The sequence below is a fragment of the Mixophyes fleayi genome, chromosome 3 (genome assembly GCF_038048845.1).
Source record: "Mixophyes fleayi isolate aMixFle1 chromosome 3, aMixFle1.hap1, whole genome shotgun sequence".
Lineage (NCBI taxonomy): Eukaryota > Metazoa > Chordata > Amphibia > Anura > Limnodynastidae > Mixophyes > Mixophyes fleayi.
In genome coordinates this window covers 73,535,997-73,557,703 of record NC_134404.1, presented here as the reverse complement: position 1 = coordinate 73,557,703, position 21,707 = coordinate 73,535,997, and the positions used below count along the sequence as shown (strand labels likewise).

General features: G+C 42.2%; 1 protein-coding gene across 1 annotated transcript in view; it reads right to left on the bottom strand.

The window, feature by feature from the left end:
• Positions 1–4,007: 4,007 nt before the first annotated feature.
• PASK (PAS domain containing serine/threonine kinase) overlaps positions 4,008–21,707 on the bottom strand; it is a 57,228-nt gene continuing 39,528 nt past the window's right edge. The window contains exons 11-18 of the mRNA XM_075201783.1: positions 16,646–16,824; positions 16,088–16,255; positions 12,983–13,108; positions 12,193–12,327; positions 11,375–11,574; positions 11,070–11,203; positions 6,770–6,922; positions 4,008–6,405 (exon numbers count right to left, since the gene is read on the bottom strand). Coding sequence (XP_075057884.1) covers positions 6,332–6,405; positions 6,770–6,922; positions 11,070–11,203; positions 11,375–11,574; positions 12,193–12,327; positions 12,983–13,108; positions 16,088–16,255; positions 16,646–16,824 — 1,169 coding nt within the window. The 3' untranslated portion in view covers positions 4,008–6,331. The remainder of the gene's footprint in view (positions 6,406–6,769; positions 6,923–11,069; positions 11,204–11,374; positions 11,575–12,192; positions 12,328–12,982; positions 13,109–16,087; positions 16,256–16,645; positions 16,825–21,707) is intronic.

Here is a 21,707-nt window from a genome sequence, read left to right as displayed (position 1 = left end):
GAAATACCTTTGTGTAGAACTTCTTTAGTATATTTTTCTTGTTCAATTTCTCCTTGTTTGCTAACATTAGCGGTATCAGTGGTATCTAAACAGGCCTTCTCACCGTTAAATCTTCGTTCTGACATAAAAAAAATTAGGTTATAAATTAGCATTTCAGCACATCTACATCTACAATACAGGTACACTACATCTGCTACTGACCTTTTTTAATGTTGTCCTGGTCCAGTACTTTTACCATCATCTCCACCGCTCTTGGGCTCATTGGATTTGCTTTTCTTGAGTATCTCCATCCCCCACCTTAACTTTTCCAACATTTTTTGGACCTTCCAGCACCATCTCTGACTATCTCCATCTCCATAGCTGCAACCCCCACTGACACCTTCTCCTCACCCGCAACCCCCACTGTCACTTTCTCTGTCTCCATCTTCTGACGCTCCTCGGCGCCAAACAGGTTCCTCTGTCATTTTATACACTCAGACATGGGCGTTTGTTTCTGCTGTGGACCAATCAGCGATGATGCACGTCGAGAATGGAGCATTCCATTACATACGAAGGAGTTTTATTATTTATTTATTATTAGGGAATATTCATTGCATTCCACTTTAGCAGTTAAATGTTTTTCTAAATGTAATGTATATTACTAAACTTCTATTTTATAGAAATGAAGGGAGTTCACTATAGCTAAAGCTCTGCCCCTTTATGCTAATGTCTTCGGTACCTCGTACATTTCCCCGCAAATGTCGCTGCAGTGTGTACGGAATTTAAATCATTGTTCACGACAACATGGCTGTAAAAAGTCGCTAACGGGACGTCCGCTCTTCCCTTTCTCGTCCTAAACAAGGCTAGTGTGTATGCAGTCCATGGACCGAGCGATCTGAACATCGATCGCATGTAAAATCGCTCGGCATAAAAAGTTGGTCGGAATTTCTGTAGTGTGTACCCAGCTTTACACTGCTTACAGAACTCACTATTCAGCAGAGTTGCTATTGTTTGTCATCTTCCTCACAATCCATTTGTCTCTTGGAGCCTCTCTCAATCTTTATTTCATGTTTGATAAGCCTCTCACAATGCAATAACCTCTAGTTGTGTTGTACCATATGCTTTTCCCTGTGGTAGGCACAAGGGGAATTATTGCTGTTTGTAGTGAAAACAGGACATACATACAATAGGGTCATACAAGACAGACAAAATAAATACAGGAATGAAAATAAATAGTGGGCAGAGCCCTGGTTATGAGAGTGCAAACACTCTAATTTGAAGAGGGCACAGACAAGAGAGCAGAGATTGTATAGGTGAGAATAAACTTTGTAATCTTTCGTCAAGGGTCACTGGCAGACATGCATACTTATTGATGCACTTTTTCGCCTAAGGGAATTTGAAATTCCAGCAGTCTGGAATTAATCGTGAGCAGAGGTACACTGCAGACATTGGGAGGCACTGAAATACTTAGTACAGAACCATACTTTATGATTCCAAAGATTCCTTTGATGTGAGGCTTTGGAAAAGCAGGTGTTTTTTTTTCCGTTTTTTTTCTTTATTGCAATAGGTATGGGATAATATGATAAGGATTTGGTGTTCGTTTCAGGATGTAGGCTTCCATTACCAATTCTAGATTACTCCATAACTACTGCGGTAAAATCCCAGAGATTGCCAATATGGAAAATTTCAGGTATTTTTGGTCTAATCATTTTAGATGTTGCAGCCATGACTGTAAGCAAGGGAGACCAGGCTAAGAATGTTGAAAAAATTAAGCATGGTGAGAACACCAAAGATAGGCTCCCAAATTGGAGGTTAGAAAAGCGTGAATTTGCACTTAGTCATTCTAAGTGGATAAAAGTTGGATCAGGACACACAATTCTTTAAACTCCAACCACCTCACCCATGTGGACATGCATGCATGCCTGCCTGCTGCTAATAGAATAATATCCATTGACATAAAAAATCAATTCAGTTACACCATTCTCCAATCAACAGAGGTGTCGGAGTGTGTCAATGGATCGTAACGACAGCTCTAGCTGCAGTGTTCATGTGTTTCAATAAAGTTTTTTGTATTTAGATAGGGATAAGTGTATGGGATATAAGTCAACTGGGACCTCGTGTCTGACTTTCTTTTTGACAGTCTGATCAGTTTCCTCCAGCATTGGGTGACGCAAACACATTCCCTTACACCAAATATGATAACGTGATCCGCATGCCTCATTGCATCAAAGGGTCGATGGAACTTTCTGGTAAAACTTGCATGGGAAATCATTTTTTGATGAACGTCGCTTTGTGGAGGGGGAACATTGTCATGCAGAAACAAGAAAGTTCCCCTAAACTGTTGCTACAAAGTTGGAATCACACAACTCTCTAGAATGTCTGTCTGCTGTAGCATTAAGATTTACCTTCACTGGATAAACCATGAAAAAAGGCCCAAACCATTAATAAACACACACTGAGAAAAATCCAGCATAACATACAGACCAACAAACACGGTAAATACCCTTGACATATTTATTAATCTCCTAAATCCAATGAGAATCTATCCTGACATAGTCCAAATGGAAATCTAAATACCCCCCACAAAACTTTATAGTAGGATGCATTTTGCACCTTCCATTTGCTAATGCTGGAAACACATTTCTAAGTGCACTTCGACTGGTGTAATAAAAATTTCAGACACACAAACGTGACACATGTAATAAAGACAGTCAGTTCAAATAAATGGAGGGAGTACTTGGTGAATTTTGTTTAAAATCCATATAGTCTAATTTAAGGCCCATAAAAAAATTAAATTCTTTGAGAACTTTTATTATCGTAGATGTGTAAGGTGCCACAGTGCTGTACAGCAGGGAAAACAGTACATACATAAAACAGGGACATACAAGGTAGACAAAATAAAAGCAGACATGAAAACAAAGGGTATGAATGACCCTGCTCATTACAGAGCTTTCTTTCTAAGTGGAAGAGGGCACAGCTGAAACAAGAGGAGTAAATGTGTTTCAGAGTGGAGATTGGGATAGTTGTGAGGGTGCATTAGTGTTATCGAGGATAAGGTCACCTAAAAAAAGGGATGGGTTTTGAAAGATCATGTTTTATTGTACCAAAGCACATCACATCGTTTGATTTTATTTTATAAATTAACTAAAAATCTCTATCGCTAATTGAACAATGTCGGGCAAACTCTGCAGTGAGTATGTATTCACGACCAGCAGTGTAGGCAGAGCTCTATGGAATATGCAGAGTCACAACCTTTTCAGCAGATGGTTATGAGGAGCACAGATCTGAAGGTAAATCATGTTGGTGTGTACACATGAATCGGCATGCTGATCGGGACTGTCAGTTGTTGGTAAAATCGTTAGATATTTTTCATTGTGAGGAATTTTCTCTAGTGCGTACCCAGCTTAACTCTCCATACCAGTATTATTTCAGTGCTGGAGCAAATTCATCTAGACCTTACCACTGACAACCAAGCCAGCCATTCAAAAAAGCTTCCACCACACCACCTGGTATTCCCACCGTCAAGCAGACCACCCCCCCCCCCCCCCCCCCGTTCAGTTTTAATCCTTTTACCTTTCCACCTTTCTCATGGGGAAGGAAGCACTAATCACATTAACGTAGATTCCTTATACCATCTATTCTAATTCCATGGATGGATCGCTGATAGTTTACAGTTCAGGTGAGCAACTACCATTATGTTTTCATTTACTTTTTATTTATTTATTGTTGCTTTTATTACCGATGTTGTTGGTATAGTTATTGTGATTACCTTTATATAAATTTAGTTTCTAGATAATGTTTTCAGGTTGCATTCCAAAAGAAGTTAGCATATTCTTTACCAAAACAACATATCATGTCTATTCTGTTTTGTATGGTTTTAAAACAGAAAAATGTGTGACTGTTATATGGTGTTAGATTGCATGTCTACACCATATATAGATGACAACATGAACACAGTTTATTATATCCTATTGATAACTTCAGTCCGTGTGTTGGCTAAAATGGTTTATGCATTTTCAATGGTCTGGTTTTTGTATTTGATAAAATGTTTATTGCCACAATAAAAATATTTTGAGGGAAAAACACACAGAAGCCAAACTATGAACTAATGGCAATTTTATATTTCCTTTGCTTTTAACAATGCGTTTAAATATGTCCATCACTTTTACATTTAAAAACGGTTAAAAATGGCATAAAACAAAATCGCATACAATGAAATATATAAAAAACTGGAAGTAAGAATGACATCAGTAATGTTGAAGTTTAGGCTTCTCCTTTACAAATCTACTAATAATAAACTGTGACAAAAGTAGTAATAGCTGGTGAGCATCAGCATATAATAATGACATTTTGTAATAGTGTCATATGCCAGTATGTTCTATCCGTATACGGTCAATGTCTACACAACAGTACAAATACTGGTCAGAAATACTATCTGGTTTCTCCTTAATCCATTTCATAAGAATCAGAGCACAAAGCATTTGCAATATGTTTCAGAAGTGCCACCACGAGCCACAATTTTTCACTTGTATGATCGCATTTAATAGGTTAGCAAGTAAGAAGATCACATTTAAGAACCATACCTTGTACATGATCACATCAATTTAAACTAGACAAAAGATGGTTCAGAAATGTGATCTTCCAAGAAATTAGACAACATTTTTACTGCTCATGCTCAGAATCTCAAGTATACCATACTCTGACTGCTCCATGTATGTACAAGTAATTCAATCAGGTGACTGTTTATGAATTGGATAATTCGATTAAAATTCTTAATACACTAAGGGGCAGATTCAGCTGGCTGCCAGGTGCCGCCTGACATCGCCTCCATTGGCGGCCAATACGCTAACAAATCTCCGCTCAGAGAGATTTGAGTAAAAATACAGAGACGATGTGTCTCCTAGGACTGTTCCAGAAATGCTTAGTGGTACCTCGCACCAAACTGAATCTGTCCCTTTCAAAGCAATTCACTGTTATGTGCTAAAAAAAGCAAGATTAAATAATGGCAAATAGCATAAGAGCTAATAAAGACACTGTAGTTGAGAGGTAAATATTTGATTGTCAGACTATATAAATGCAGGATTGGCACAAATTCGATACGAGAGTCCATACACCCGCCTTTTACTGGTAGCTATGGCAAAGCAGTTTCAGCAGAATGAAACCACCATAAATCTGTCAGTGTTACTGGAGCAGTCTGGATCAAACAATACAATCCACCAATCTCCGTAATAAGGGATTAAACTGAATAGGCGGATGGCATTTAGAATTAATACACCCTGGTAGCATGCAGCATAGTTACTGCAAAACATATTGTTTAGGAACAAATAAAAATAAATTAAAATCAAAAGGAAAAGCAGAACAGTGCAATTTACGCTATAACAAGACACCAGATTATTATTTTACTTTACATTGAAAAGCAATTATACAAACAGTACCTGCTGATTGACTTGTCTAGTTGACTAAATTCAAGGCACAACTATTAAAAAAATATTGTTAATGATTGCAACATGTACATATAATATACAAGAACTGAAAATAAATGCTTATAATACAAATCAGATGGTTTATAAAGGTACAGATAAAAAACAAAGATAAAAAACAATTCTTCATCAATTGTCCTATGTTCCAAAGCAGCAGAGATATAAACTTAAATATGCTGATTTGATCTATGCATTTTACCTGCTTCAATCCATAAATTCACATTTTAGGCCATTACAAACTGTAGTATTTATCCATATTGTACAATGGAGTACCAGCCTGGAAACATTACCTCGATAATTATCTGTACAGACTGAGGCATATGTTCAATGATGTTTCAACTTGTATATCTATAATATGGGAAGTACAGCTGCACCAGAGTGAAGTTTCTACATTTGACAAGAGTAATATTGCCATGCCCACAATTGATATTTTATTTTCCGGTCATATTTTTCAATAAAATGTTATTACAAAGCTCATGGGATACCATACATACATTATTTCCCATCAATATAACCGGGAGAGATTGTGTTCCTTTGACAGCTGGATTTTGCTGCCACCGTGAATGAAGTGTTATGAAGCACCAATAGTTTTGGTGGAGGCCATTCTTCGGTAACAGGCAGCCATAAGTAATAGTAAGTGCTGTGGTATGCGATTGTTGTGTGTCCGCAAGTAGCAGGGCACAATCCCAAGCATTTAAAAGCAATAACTGCTCTTGCAGTGTGGTAACTGGAAGTCATTGCTTGACTTCTTCAGCTTGTCCTTTCTTAGCGATACATTGAAATGTAGGTATAGTCTTAAACCCTGTTTTTTTTTAGCATGTCATCGAGTTGTGTACATGCATCACACATTGGGAAATATAGGGAAGTCATAATCACTCTCTCTGGCTCCCAAAATCTCCATTCCATTCAGTGCTGTAACTGACAGGAAGCGGACTCAATCCTTCATCTGTAAATAAATAAATAAATAAATAAATAAATAAATAAAAAGGTTGATTTTGGCAGACCATCCACACATCTAAATGTGAGTAATACATTCAAAGAAAGCCATTATATTCATAGGGGCATAACCTGTTTATTCAGTTCATACAGAGTAACAACTAAGGGGGACACTCTTTTGAACTCTACCCACTACAGCTGTATTTCCCCCACCACACCTACAGTGTCATCCTCCACATACCACCCAATAGTCTTCCATCGCTCCTCCTTACACTGTGCAATATGTTGGTCTCACTGCCTCCCGCAGCCAAGATAAAGCACGCTGTCCCTCCTCCTACCACAAGTAATTCTGGGTAGTATGAGCTAGTTCTCACCTTTCTGGGAGCTGGCAGGTGGATATACCTCTTCCCATGTATAGTCTGCAAGGTTCACAGGCTGCGTCACCCACAGGTCCCTGAGAAGCTCATCCAGAGTCATGCGCAAATCTGGGTCACGTTGGAGAAGACCAGAAATAAGAATCTGCAATTCTAGAAGAAAAGTGGTAATAATTAATTTACTAACATTCTATAAAACAACCACCTTAAAAAAAATAAAAGGACATATTAAGAGTTTAAAGCACTTAAAATTATCTGCATTATTCTTCAATGTCCATAGTGTGCACATTAAAAGACCACATAAAAACAAAAAGGGACAAAAACTTCTGACTGGCATTAATCTTAAATAGAGTTTTACTGTTGAAATGTATGAATCCTCTTAATATGATCACTGATCAACTACTTGTTTAAAGTATTGAAAAGGGAAATAAAGTAGTGTTTTTTCACTATCATAAATCATAATGAGATATTGTTTGGATTGGCAATTCCAATTTAGCCAATATATTCAACCTCATCAGCGAAGGAACTCCACCAATTTTACAAAGAATAACTATAAGATAGGAGACAAAAATACAAATAATTTCTGCAACATATGCTCAAAAACGGGATTTATACTTACGATAAATCTTTTTCTCTGAGTCCATCTGGGGGACACTCCTTAACCATGGGGTTGAGTCGGGGGGAGGAGTCTGGCACCCAAAGGGTTAACTTTTTTCAGCTGACAGCATATCACCCCCGCCAATTCCCACATACCTCAGTTTGATTACAAAAGCCATTAGGAAGATAGGCCAATCAACCAAGACACACCACTCAACAGAGGGGGGAGTGGAGACAAAACAACGAAAAGACGGGGGGGGGGGGGGGGGGGGGAATCGGAGTGTCCCCCAGATGGACTCAGAGAAAAAGATTTATCGTAAGTATAATTCCCGTTTTCTCTTTCATCCATCTGGGGGACACTCCTTAACCATGGGGACTTACAAAACCAATCCCTCTGAAGGGTGGGACCGCTCTGATCTCCTTGCACGCAGAACACTACGTAAAAAGGAGGCGTCCCCAGACGCAAATATATTAAATTGGTAGAATTTCATAAAGGTATGGACCGAGGACCAGGTGGCTGCTCTGCACAGCTGGTCCGCCGTGGCTCCATTACGAGCCGCCTAAGACGCCCCAACCGACCGGGTAGAATGGGCAACAATACGATTCGGCACAGGGAGATTAATACTTTGGACATAAGCCTCCCTGATAGTCAGGGTAAGCCATCTGGTAATAGTTTGCTTAGATGCTGGCCATCCCCGTTTGGAAAAATCAACCAACACAAATAGAGACTCTGTCTTACCTATCTTTGCAGATCTCTTAACATATATACGCAATGCCCTCACTACGTCCAAATATTTATTTGTCTTCTGTTTGGTTCTTGTCCATCAACCACCAGCTGAGGACCTACCTCCTCCACTGGTACCTCGAGCACGGGAATGCTCCTCTGGGATGGGACCCTGCCCAGGGTAAGGTCGCGAAAGATGTCACCATCTTTCCCAGCAGCTTCAAAGACCTGGCTACTGACAGCCTCTTGTCTGACAGGATCCTGCCTGTCCACTCCATCTAGGAACTCAACTTGTCCTGTGGAGAACACCTTCTGCTGCGTACCAAGTCCCTCACTAGTCTCAAGAAACTCATTCTTAGACAAGGGATTCTCTGTGACCCTTTCAGACTCTAGAAGTTCGGTCATAGACTGAACAACTCGTCTAGCCTTAGCACCCTGAATGGGTGTGAATAAAACCTTTTCCCTTACTGGAAATTCTAAGCCTGTATAGCTTCGTCTGAACGAAGCAAATCGACAGCCCTGAGCTCTTTCTGATTTGACAGAAGCCAGCGAGGTAATTTTTTCCAAAACCTGAAGTGAGCTGGTCCCATGAATTCTATCACGATATTCTGGACCTACTCGTCTACCGAGTGCCCTGTCTGCTGCCGGGCAAACCCAAGCAGCCGTCCTCCCACCCCACCCTCGGGAACCAGAGGTGGGTGGTAGTCATGCTGCTGGTCTATCCGGCAGCTTGGCGGAAGAAGCTCTGCACGCCACAGGGGCAAAGGAGGACCTTCCCCTACGGGACTGTCTCCTGGATTCCACGGCCCCTGGATCGGTAGTCTGGCCTCTGCCAGACCCGCCCCCGTAAGGAGGCTGTCTGAAAGAACTAAACCTAGGCCTAGCCCTAGGTCTTGGAGTATTTACAGGCAAGGACGTCTTCTTGCCCCCTGAAGCCTGTAAAATCCAAGAGTCTAATTCTGGACCAAATAACATCCCACCTGTATACGGGATGGATTCTAATAATCGTTTAGACTCTGAATCTGCATTCCAAGCCCTTAACCATAACGCCCTTCTAGCTACTACAGCTGTAGCTGAAATAGACAAAGCTATGGAGGCCGAATTATGGGCCGCTTCATATACATAGCCTGCTGCCTCCCTTAGCTGCATGGCCAGAGGCAGTAAATCTGAATCCTGCAAGGCAGACTCTAACTGCCCTGCCCAGACTTCCATGGCCCTAGTTACCCAGGTAGAGGACAATGCTGGCCTGAGGCTAATAACGGCGGCCGAGAAGATCGACTTCAGCAGGGATTCTAATTTCTTGTCAGTCGCGTCCTGTAAGGTCGCTGACCCGGGTACAGGTAGTGTAGTCTGACGAACCAATCTCGCCACAGGTGTATCTACCTTTGCCACCTGTTCCCAACGGGTCATATCCTCCTCCTGAAGGGGATACAATACGCCAAACTTCCTTGGCATAGAGAACCTTTTATCTGGATATTTCCAAGAGGCCTCTACAATATCCCTCAACTCAACTGAGGGAGGGAACCTGACCACCTGCTTAGAAGCCTTCTTAAAGAGGGAGCGGTCCAAAGACTTTGTCTCCTCTACTTCAGCAAACCCCAGGGTCTGACGAACTGTTCTTACCAGATTGTCCATACCCTGGTGCCTAGAGTTTCCTTCTGACTCTATAATGGACACATCTGAATCGTCCAACAATTCCCCCTCCCCTCCTCTGAGGAACTCTCAGACTCTGACACTGACCACAGCGCTTTAGCTGTTTGTCTACGTCTTTTAACACTACGCTTGTGTCTGGGGTTCTCCAGTAGATGGGTAAGTCGGTCCAGGCTTTTAGCCACCGCTGACCAACCCACCTCTCCCATCTGGGAAACCCCCGGGAGGGCTGGGGAGGGAAATACACCGACCCCTGGGGAAAATGACTCATCTGTCATTCCTACTGTTATACCCTGAGAAACCACAGATGTAGCTGGGATCTCAACTGGTTAAGATAACAGATTTACAAGGGTATTAACTCCCTGTGTTAAGGCAGCCGCCCACTCATGAGGATCTACCGTTATGGTGGAGGTGTCTATAGGCTGTTTCACAGGAGCCACAGTGCAGGCTGCACAGAGCCCCCCCTGATCCAGCCGTTCACTTGTTCATTTAACATTACATTTTGAACAGACATTATGTTTGGTACGTGTTGTTTTGCTTTTATCTGCCATCACAAGATAAGAAAAACTAAATCACGTTTCAAAATTAACAAACACTTCTCCAATTTATCAGAAAATACAGACTAGGTTATTTAACATATCATAGTATTTCTGATCAAATAAGACAGGTTTGGAGAATTTTGCGGTGTTCCTCAAACACATTCCCCTTCCACTGGCTCTCCTTCTGTGTTGTTTACTTTACAGCGTTTTGCCCTTTCTCTTATATTAGGGGAAAACCTGTTAGAATGTGTTCCCCGCTAGCGCTACTCAAAGCGCGCCATCCTCAAGAATTCACTGCCATCCCCATGGGAGGAGGAACTTGGTATACTCCAGCTGGCTTGCGGGGAACCTCAGCAGTAAAGGCGCTCTTTGCCTAATGGCAGCGCCCGTCCTGCATCAGCGGGGAGAGTCTCTTGCCGACTGCTTCCCGATGTGAGAAGCGCTTCTTACCTCTTACCACACCACCCCCCCCCCCGACAGGCGCTTCTCCCACGAGTCAGCTCCGTTTGCACGGAGCCTCTCGCCACTGTCAAAAGAAAAAAAATGCAAAAGAAAAGGAAAAAACCTATAACCAGTGAACCCTGTTCACTGTCTCTCTTGGAGCTCTTCAGGTGCAACCTTCTTCCAAGGGCACCCAATTCAAACTGAGGTATGTGGGAATTGGCGGGGGTGATATGCTGTCAGCTGAAAAAAGTTAACCCTTTGGGTGCCAGACTCCTCCCCCCCCGACTTAACCCCATGGTTAAGGAGTGTCCCCCAGATGGATGAAAAAGAAACTAAAGATTCTCACCTTGGGATACTGAGAATGGAGGATTCAATTCTGCCTCCAGGATCTCCTCCACCTCACAGAAGGGATTCTCTCCAAATATCAGGGTGTACAGTGTCACCCCTAATGACCACACTTCCAGCTCTGGACCTGGGTATCTGAAATCATATTACAGATACTTACATAGCAAGATATTTTATTAATTTAAGGGAATAAATATTAAAGCACAAAAATATACACAACACAGGAGAGTCATTGTCACTTCCTCTACACAAAATCAACCACAGTGGGAAAAGAACATAGGAATTACAGAAAATGAACAAACTCACGGATTGCCGAGTAGCACCTCTGGCGCGCAGTATTCAGTGGTGCCACAAAATGTAGAAAACAATTTTCCAGGATGTAAATGGGCTGCAGAACCAAAGTCAACCAGCTTTATTGTGAAGTCAGGAGCAATTATTATGTTTTCATCCTTAATGTCGCGATGTAAAATATAACTACTGTGCAGGTATCCCACTGCTGACACCAACTGAAATTATATACACATATATAAAAATATTCAAACAAACCAAAAAGAAAAAGACCACACATTCTCCAATACAATATGTTGCTGTTTTGTCCAATTTACAGCCAAAGCAGTGTATCAAAACATGGAGCTTTATTCAATGTGTCACAAATGACAACGATTGCTGGTAGCCATACAAACTAATGAGCCATCAGCTTTCAATAATTTGATTTAGCCAGACAAATTAAGTTGTTGCTGAAGGTTGTAGCTCATGTGTTCTGTTTGCACTATTTTATTAAACAAGTCCAATACAACATAGTTATATTTGAGACAGATTATTTGAAAAAGCAAAAACAAGAATCATCACACTTTGTAAAAATTAAGATAGGTTTGCACACTAATTAGTGTAACCTAAACAGTAATGCATAAATTAATAACAATGGGCCACTTGTGTCATTATTTAAATGTGTTATCTAAATTATTGCTACCTTTAAATAAGAAAACACTTAATTTACCTGTACAATTTACTTAAACGTTCTAACCATTTTATGTAAGGCGAGATCCAGGAACCCTTAGTAACACAACTTAAAAAGATAGCATTGCCAAACTGATCAACAAAAACCCAAATGTAACTGATCTCACCTGTCGAAAGATGTAACTGGCAAGAGGTTCATCCAAATTGGGCTGATTATCAATAAAGTCAAAAAGGTCAAGAGCATCGCCGTGGAGTTCCATCACAAGCTGAAAGAATGTGGAATTTTCAAAGACACCCAGGACCTAGAATGTATGGTAGAAGTAATAAGTCAAAGAAGAAGTACAAACACAAAAACAATGGCACTGAATTCTACTGTTGCATTAAAGTGGAACGCCATGTTTCCCCTATTGTCTCAGTGAGTTCCAAAATTAATCATTACTTTCCTATGAAAACTAACTCGGAATAGTGAACAACAAATTACTAACAACGTAGTGTTCTACTTAACACCATGCGTTATTTTTGTATATTTTAAATATACTCTAGTGTAGATACTGACTGAAAGAACAGCTAAAACTTACATTTACTCAGATGATATTTCCACCTAAAATGAATTGTCCAGCAAACATGCCCTTCTCTCTAAGTAACAGAGTTGTATGGGTACCATTTCAAGGGCCACCACAGTTAGGAAGAATTCATCCCCCTATATGTTCCCATTTGACAATAGAAACAGTATCAGCTCAGACCATGTCCCATTCTGGTTGTAAACAAAGAAAGCAGTATGGAGTGGTGGATGCGTTGGGTTCCCCCAAACATGGAAGTTCCAGCATGGATGCCCCAGCTAAAAATACATTTTATGTGAAATGATCCTTTTAACACACATGCAATCCTTGCTTTAAAAGAAGTTTGTGAAGTACAGAAATGACAAAACCTGAATAGCAAATAGCAGAATAGCCTCACCCTGATGATATTAGGGTGCTGTAACCTGGACAAAATAGCAATTTCCTGAGTGACTCTACCAAGTTCAGCATCCTGCACCCAACAGTCATCCAGCACTCGATCCTTACGGATAAATTTCACTACAACCTATAATAGAGTGAAGAGAAAAAAAAAAAAAAATAAAAAAAAACAAAAAAAAAAAAAAACATTTGTCAGGTGAGATCAGTCTATTGAACGCAATATGACACTATAGTTGTGGATCGCATTTAATTCCTACTGTACAACTCTTACCATTATATAGTTATTCACAAACTAATGCAACTATAACAAATATTGTGTTTAAGCCAATAATTATCTGAATTATTCTATAAAATAAACATGTTTATTATTCGTACTTGAATGGTGGTTTTATCATAATATAAAAAGCATGTGCCCCTCCCCCTAATGCCTGTTTTTTGCAAGCATCTTCAGATGACCACACACTTTACAGTATCATGCCACTTGCCCCATATTGCATCATGTGGCTTCAAAACCACTGCTATGCCCTAAAACCGATCACAGGCATAATGACAAATATGGTTAGAAATTGGGCCAATTGGGCCAAATGGACCTCTGTGTGTGAAGCTCTTCTGGCTGCACTAACAGCCACAATGTAGGTGAAATTGATCAGGCCACCTAAGTCGAGAGACAAAAAAAAAAAAAAAAATGGGGAAAGCAGGCAAAGTAAGAACCTGTGGGAGTTATTTAGAAGAAGTGTTAAAGTGAGAAGAGTAAATAATTAAAAAAAACAAAAACCTCTAGTTATTACACCTATTAAAGCCGCATTACCATCTAAAGTGGGGAAAATTTTTGTTCACCAGTTTAGAAATGGCTGCAGAATGGGGGTGGGAGCGAGAAGCCACAATATCAGTGATTGCAGCTTTTCATTGGTTCTCCAGCTCTCACCCCACTCCTACATGTCACACATCCCCAGCTGAAAACTGGGGTCGAGAGACAAACCAAGGTGCCCAGGAAAAAACAGCTGTACAGAGCAGCCCCACATCCTCTTGGGAAGGGGAAATATAATGCAGTTTTAATACATACCCCTTGTGCCTGTTCTGTTTACCCTCCCTTAGGATGTAAGCTCCCATGAGCAGGGCCCTCTTCCCTCCTGTCTCCCTACCTGTTCTTCTGCTCCGTGTTTTTGCATTAGCCTGCCTGGAGTTTCTGAAGTATTGGTATTTTTGTTTATTGTTTTGTACTGTTTCACCCTGTATAGTCTACTGTTTGTACTGTGCACGGCGCTGCGGAAATCTTGTGGCGCCTAACAAATAAATATTATTATTATAATAATACATAACATTTTTCTTTTTCAGATTCAATTTCAGCAAATCATCCTCTGCCAGAGTCCTTTAAAGTAATATGGGAAATAAGAAGGGCAGAAATACGAAGACATATCTCCTACTCTCTTTGCTATATTCTACTAAACATTCAGATAGTACTAATTTTCTCTCTGTAGATCTGGGTCTGTGTAACTAACCGGTGTGCAGGATGCCCTATCAGTGCACTGAATACACAGAGTGCATAGCATGTATATCAAGGATGGCAGCAATTATTAATATGTACGAAGGGTACAAGCAGAAAAAGAAGAGTTTTGTACTTATAATTAAATCCACTTTCAGGAACTGCCTGACCTGAACTAGAGTAAGCCTTCTCAATAGTGCACCTGATCCATCTAGCTACAGTCTGCTTAGAAGCCGGCCACCCCTCTTCTGAGCGTCATATAGAACCAGAAAGAAGTTGGTCCTTCGAACCCCCTAAAGAAATGTTCAAGTAAATCTTAAGCGCTCTGACCACATCAAAGTGAGCCAGCTGTTCCAGGTCACCTGCGGAAGTGGACCTCCTTAACAAGGCCATGACTTACTCCTGATTAAGGTGGAAACATGATACTGCCTTAGTGTGAAAAGATGGAGACGTGTGCAAGACTGCTCTGTTATTGTGAAAAATCAAGAAGGGGGACCTGCAATGAAATGAATTTTCCAAGTGAAGTCAATCGTCTCCAAAGGATCAAACGGAGGAAGCTGAAGAGTCTAAACAAAAAGCTTAAGATCTCCATAGGAGGGACAAACCGTGACTAGATGTGTAAAACCAACTTTAAGAAAGTTTGGACCTCCAGGATCAGGGCCAACTACTTCTGATACTACTCTGACAAAGCAGACACCTGAACCTAAAAAGAACAAAGCTTAAGTCCACCATTCTTGTCTGTTATGAAGAAAGGAAAGAAGTTGTGAAAGCCCAAAGGAAGAAGTGTGAAATACTTTGCATTCGCACCAAATCACACAAGTCTTCCGCAAACTATGATATTTGCGTGCAGACACTGGCTTTCTGGCTTTTAACGTAGTCTGAATAATTCCTTCACACAATCCCTTGGCTCTCAATATCCTGGCTTAAACAGACATGCCATTAAAGCCAGACAACAAAGGTCCAGGTGAAGGTATGAAACCAGCAACAGAAGACCATCTCGCAGAGGAAGTTGCCAACCTGGGGTTGCCGCCATGCTTAGAACACCGGTGCCACAAGGATGACAAACTCCCTCACTTTGGGTCTTCTTAAGGATGCGGGAAAGCATCAGAATTGGGAGGGATGAGATAGACCAACTTGAAGTTCCAAGGTACGGTCATGGCTTCCACTAGCGCAGCAAACAGATCCCTGGTCCTGGAACAGAATGTGGTCACCTCCGGCTGACCCTCTGCAACAGCAGACGGAATACCTCCAGATGAAGAGACCACTCTCCAGGGAGTGCCTGTTCAGAAAATCTGCCTTCCAATTCTCTTCCCCAGGGATGTATGGTCCTCCACTTCACAGGCAGCACAGAGTCTGGTAATTTTGTTTGGCACCTAGAACTAAAGCTTTGGCATTAGAACTGGCCTTAAAACTGGTCCCTTTTTTTGGACATCACAAAGGCACAGTGCAACAAAACATATAGAGACAGAATCTGACCTAGTATATGTAAATTCAGGTATTGAGCCCAGTAAATAAATTCTTCAGAAAAAAAATTAGGTCAATAGAGCATAGAAAAAGTTAACTAACAGCGCTTCCATCAAATAGACACATAATAAATAGTTATATCTGTCTGTAAACGCTAACCTCCTTTGCATCTTCCTTGTGTTTTGCGGACCACACAAAGCCAAAGGCCCCTTTTCCAAGAGGAAAGAGAGTCTCATACAGTTGATCGTACGGACCGTCACAGGCACCCAACGTCTGGAGATCTTGTATCTCTGTGCATTGCCCGGCTTCAGCATTGCTGCGGATCAGCTGCAAGGAGCAGGAGAGAAACACGTAGTAAGATTCAATTTACTTGTTAAGTATCTCGTCTGCTATAGCATTGGATTTGAAATGACAAAAAAAAAAAAAAAGATGATTTTTCTTTATATTAATTTAACCAATTACTTCCTATCTATAATCATTTACAAGAACAACAAAATTAAAGTATCAGTTGCTCAAAAAGTTAACTTCATCTAGGATTTTTTCTATATATGGACATCATTTTTAAAAATAACCTAAATGACATCACAGGAATAAGTTACACAACACAAAATAAAGATAGTCTAAAAATAGTCTAAGTGCTATGACAAGGTGGAGCTGCGAAAAAACAGAAGTATCTGCAGATTGCGAGAGCTTTTCTTTCAAAGAATCGGCACAAACCTCTCCCAGACTACGCTCAGACTGCTCCAGAAGTGACTGGGATGAACTTGCCAAACTGGAGAGGAGAAGTCGTGTTCTGGCAATTGCTTCTCTCTGTCCCTGCATCAAATCTTTAGATATCCAAACATTGAATAAAGGCAAGCCAGCGGAGCACACAGCATGCACTTCAAACTGAATATCTGCAGCAAAAAAGAAAGTTAACATTAAATTTTAAATAACTGCCACACAGTTCGGTTTAAGGGGAGCAATCAGAATAAAAAAATAATAAAAAAAAATAAATAAAAGCAAGCATTGTGCTTAAAAGCAATTTTCCACATGCTTATACTTTTATCCTTGAGTGCGTCATTAAATCTTAAGTGTTATTGCAATGTTAATATGAACTCAGAAACACACAAAATAAGATTTTTGTACTCACCGTAAAATCCGTGTTAGTCTATTGGGGGACACTGTAAAACATTGGGGTACAGTAGGTGGTCCTGGAGTCAAAGGCACTTTAAACTTGTTGAGTGTAGCTCCACCCCTACTATGCCCCTCCCACAGGAAGGACTCTTCAGTTGTTTTAATAACAAAGCCCAAAAAGAGGGCCTAAATAGGTCAACCAGAACAACAAACCAAACATACAACACAGAGCAAGGGTTGGCGTGCAGTGTCCCATAATGGACTAAGAGAAAGGAATTTTACGGTGAGCACAAAAATCCTATTTTCTCTGTCGTCCTATTGGGTGACACTGCACAACATCGGGGACATTCCAAAGCTGCCCCCAAGGGGGACTGCTCTGAAACGGCTGCACGCAAAACCTTGCAGCCAAAGCTAGCTTCCTGAGATACAAAGCCCTGCAAACTGTATAATTTCACAAAAGTGCGGATAGAACCACATAGCAGACCGGCACAACTGTTCAGCCGAAGTACCATGACAAGCCACAAAGGAATCAGCCCTGGTTGAATGAGCCGTCAAACCCCTAGGCACCGGCTTAGCTGATTGAACAAAGGCTAATCTGATACTAGAAGTGATCCATCTAGCCAATGCAAAGGGCACTGCCTCAAACACTGAGACCATGGTGCCCAACAACTTCATGCAGCAAAGTAGGGACACATCTACTCTCGCCAGGAGGTCCCTAGTCTTGGACCAGACCAAAAGGACCTTGGTCTTCAGGAGAAACACTCGCTGGGGCCTGCTGTCAAAATCTAGGCCCAAAAAGCGCATCCTATGAGCAGGTGTAAACGAGCATTATGGCAGGTTGATGATCCAGCCAGGTGCTTCCAGGAAGGACATTGTAAAATGCAGCTGGCATATCAGGATTGGATAGGATGGTGCCTTCAACAGCAAGTCATCCAGGCAAGGGACAACTATTACCCTCAAGGAGCAGAGAAGACCTGCCATGACTGCCATCACCTTCATGAACACCCTTAGGGCGGGGTAGCCAGACCAAAGGGTAACGCCCAGAAATGGTAACGGGAGTCTCGTACAGCAAAGCAGAGGAGACACTGATGCCCCTCCCATATCGGAACATGGAGGTAGGCATCCTACGTCCAGAGAAGCATGGAACTCCCCTGGTTCCATGTCTGCGATGACGGATCTCAGCGAATATATCTTGAAGCCTTTGACTCAAACCCGTTTGAAGAGGTTCTGAGGTGTAGGATTGGTCAGAAGGACCCATTCGGCTTCAAAACTAGAAGAGATTGGACTAAAACCCCAAACTGAGAAACTGAAATGATTACCCCTACATCCAACAGTTTCCTGCCATCCTTCCGGAGTGCACTGCGCCGAAGACTGCAGGCTGGACGGCCTGTGGTGAAAATTCAGGAACGTAGGAAATGGAGCAGATTGATAATGTATTCCTGAGTGACAATCCCTCAAACCCAGGCATTGAGGGATCATACCAGCAATTTCTGAATGAGATGGGCTCCGACGGCCTGGGGGCCCCTTATCTGTCAGGCCTACAGGGAGATGGAGGGAAATGCATAACCCTCTTCTTCTGGCTATTGAAGAGGGTGAACCCAGCTAAATCGGAATTCTCTGGGTCCGCAAAGCCTAAGGTCTGGTGGACTCCTAAAACCAGATCATCCATGCATTGGGCAGTGGATGAATCCTTCTTCCTGGAGTTCCATGGCAATTCTCCTTCACCTTAAGAGAGATCAGAAGGGGAATTAATTGCCTGAGCCACCTGCGGAACATGAAGTTTAATCGTCATCTTATGGGGTGCGCTAAGGAGGCGTTCCAGTGAGGAAGAGATTCTGCCTGGGACACACCCGAATTGGGGGGAACCAACTGGGTACTTGGAATGTGTGGTGCAGAAATGGAACTGGAAGAATCACCTACCTCACAGTGAGACAGTACCAACGCGAGTTCACGTTGTCAGGAAACAAAGTCAAGCAGGTTCTGTCACAACTGTGGGCGCAGACAGAGGCAGCTGCTAATCTTGGAACTCCACCTCACACACTGCACACAGGGTCTCTGGGTCAGACTGTCCACAAGACAATTTAGCGTTACACTGTGCACAAGTATAATGTAACACACTTTGCAGCAGACCTTTTCTTGGAAGCAAAGATAGATATATACTCACACATATCTAAATCTCTATATCTATATATAGAATATGTAGGTGGAGTCCAGCAAAATTTTTACAATTGGCTGGTCACTGTATACATATACACCTTTCACATGTATACTGGCATGTATTTATAAAAGACAGAACATTAAAAACCTGTCCTTCCCCTCGGGAAACGGATCTCCTCCAGACGACCTTCAATTTTAAATGGCAAAAAAGAAAGATTAAATATTTGGGAGTTTTCCTCACCTCATGTATGACCTCCTCTTTCCTGAAAACTTCCCTCCCCTTTTCGCCAAGATGCTCTCTGACCTGACCTCCTGGAAACGCCTCATTATCTCCTGGCTGGGCAGGATCATAGCAGTCAAAATGTCTATTATACCAAAATGGTTATACCTCTTTCAAACACTCCCGGTCGCAGTTCCTGCCTCCTTCCTTTCTAACATACAAAAATCCCTCATCCGTTTTGTTTGGAATCATAGACCCCCACGGATCTCAGCCAGCATTCTCAAAAGGCCAATCTCTTCTGGCGGCAGAGGTCTTCCCGATATTAAACTATATTACCTGGCCTCCCACTTTTCACAAATTGTTACCTCATATGCCCCCCCCCAGGCTCCACTTCCTGGCTCGATATAGAATCGGCTTATACTACTTTGCCCTATCTTACACCCTTATGGGGTCTCTCCCCTGCACATCGTCCTCCTGCATCTAAAATGCTCCCTACTATCAAGTTTAACATCAAGCTATGGGATTTTTACTCCTTTAAACTGAAGCTTACCACACAACTATCCCCCTTAACCCCCATTTGGCACAATCCTGTATTCCCTCCTGGACTCTCCGCCGCGAGAGCTCGTCTTTGGAATAAAGCTGGCCTTAAATTCCCGATAGACTTCTCCAAAGCAAACCACTGGCGGAACTCCAGCGTCACTCCCCATCCCGCATACTTAGTCCGTTTGAGTTTTTCCAAATTAGTCATTTTTTGCGGTCCCTGCCACCTACTTATGTTTTGCGAGATCTAACCCCCTTTGAAGATCTTTGTAAAAATCACCCTAGGGACAGAGGCTTGATATCCCAACTTTATGGTATATTTATTGCTGCTGTCCTTCCTACTCCGAGGGCACATGAGGCCGATTGGGAAAAGGATCTAGGCCCCCCTCCGGACGATGAAGCATGGGGATAGCTAAAAGCTCCATATCCACCAAACTTAAAGAAACCTCTTATAAAATCTATTACCGTTGGTATTATACTCCTACTCGACTCCACAGCATGTTTCCCTCTTCTTCACCTTATTGTTGGAGGGGTTGTGGCCACAGGGGAACTATGCTCCATATATGGTGGACCTGCCCAATTATCTCCTCCTTCTGAGATGTGGTTTGTGGCATTCTAAACTCTCTATTTGAGGCTCCCGTTGCAAAGGACCCCTGGGTGTTTCTACTATGCTATCCTCCTCCAGAGCTTGACAAATTTTCCAAAAAACTAGCTTTACACATACGGACAGCGGCTAAATCCCTTATCGCCCTAAACTGGAAAAAAGCGTCCCCTCCCTCTCTAACAGCCCTTAAAAAACAAATCTGGCATGTCGCAGCCATGGAACAGATTACCTATTACCTCCATGATAGAGGCCATGTTTTTAACCAGGTTTGGGCTCCTTGGCAGTTTGTGGAAAGCTCGCGTCCCCCTAACAATTAGCCCCGTGATAAGGACCCATGTGGGGTAAGTCCGGCTCCCTTATACGCTTTGCCCCCTTATCATCTTGAGTCGTCTACACACTCTCCACCCCCTGAGCTCTTTCATATACCTGCTTTGTGGTCTCCCCCCCCTCCTCTCTGACTCCCTTCCCCCCACTCCCACATTTCACACTTTCACTAGTTATATCCAATTTGATACCACATATAAAATTGTAAAAAAGGTTGTCTCATTATAAGCTTCTATGTACATGTTGATTCAATTGTTCTGACTGTTTTTGTACGTCGTTCAATAATAACAGTCTTATTCCCTGTATTTGCTTATATGACCAACCAAAATAAAGAATTTAAAAAAAAAAAAAAACCTGTCCTGTAAGGCGGAGCACAACAGGGGAGAGATGCAGTATAGACTGTCTTCAAAATGGCGTCCCCTCTGAGGAAGCCCACCAGGAGGAAGGGAAGAGGGTGAGACCTCCCCTTCCTATACCCATCATGGAGGAACAATAAGTCTGTGGCCAGTAGACTCCATTCCATTTTCTGTGCCCCCCGAGTGAACGCAGCCACAGCTATACTCTCCAATTCAATGGAGATCTGTTGTGGCTGCCGTTTGTCCCCCCCTCTGATACCAAACTGCACTCGTTGTCAAGGAGGGAAGCGACCGCTGCACCTGCCATTAAGTCTTCTGCGGTCGCGACTGACAACGCTGGCTGCCTGCGCAGTATACTGGGCAGGTACTGCAAAGAAACTGTAGTTTACTCACCACGGCTCACGGCCCGGGGGTGGTGGAAGACTGCAGGCTATCCCCCCCTGGGAAGGCATTCCTGAGCCC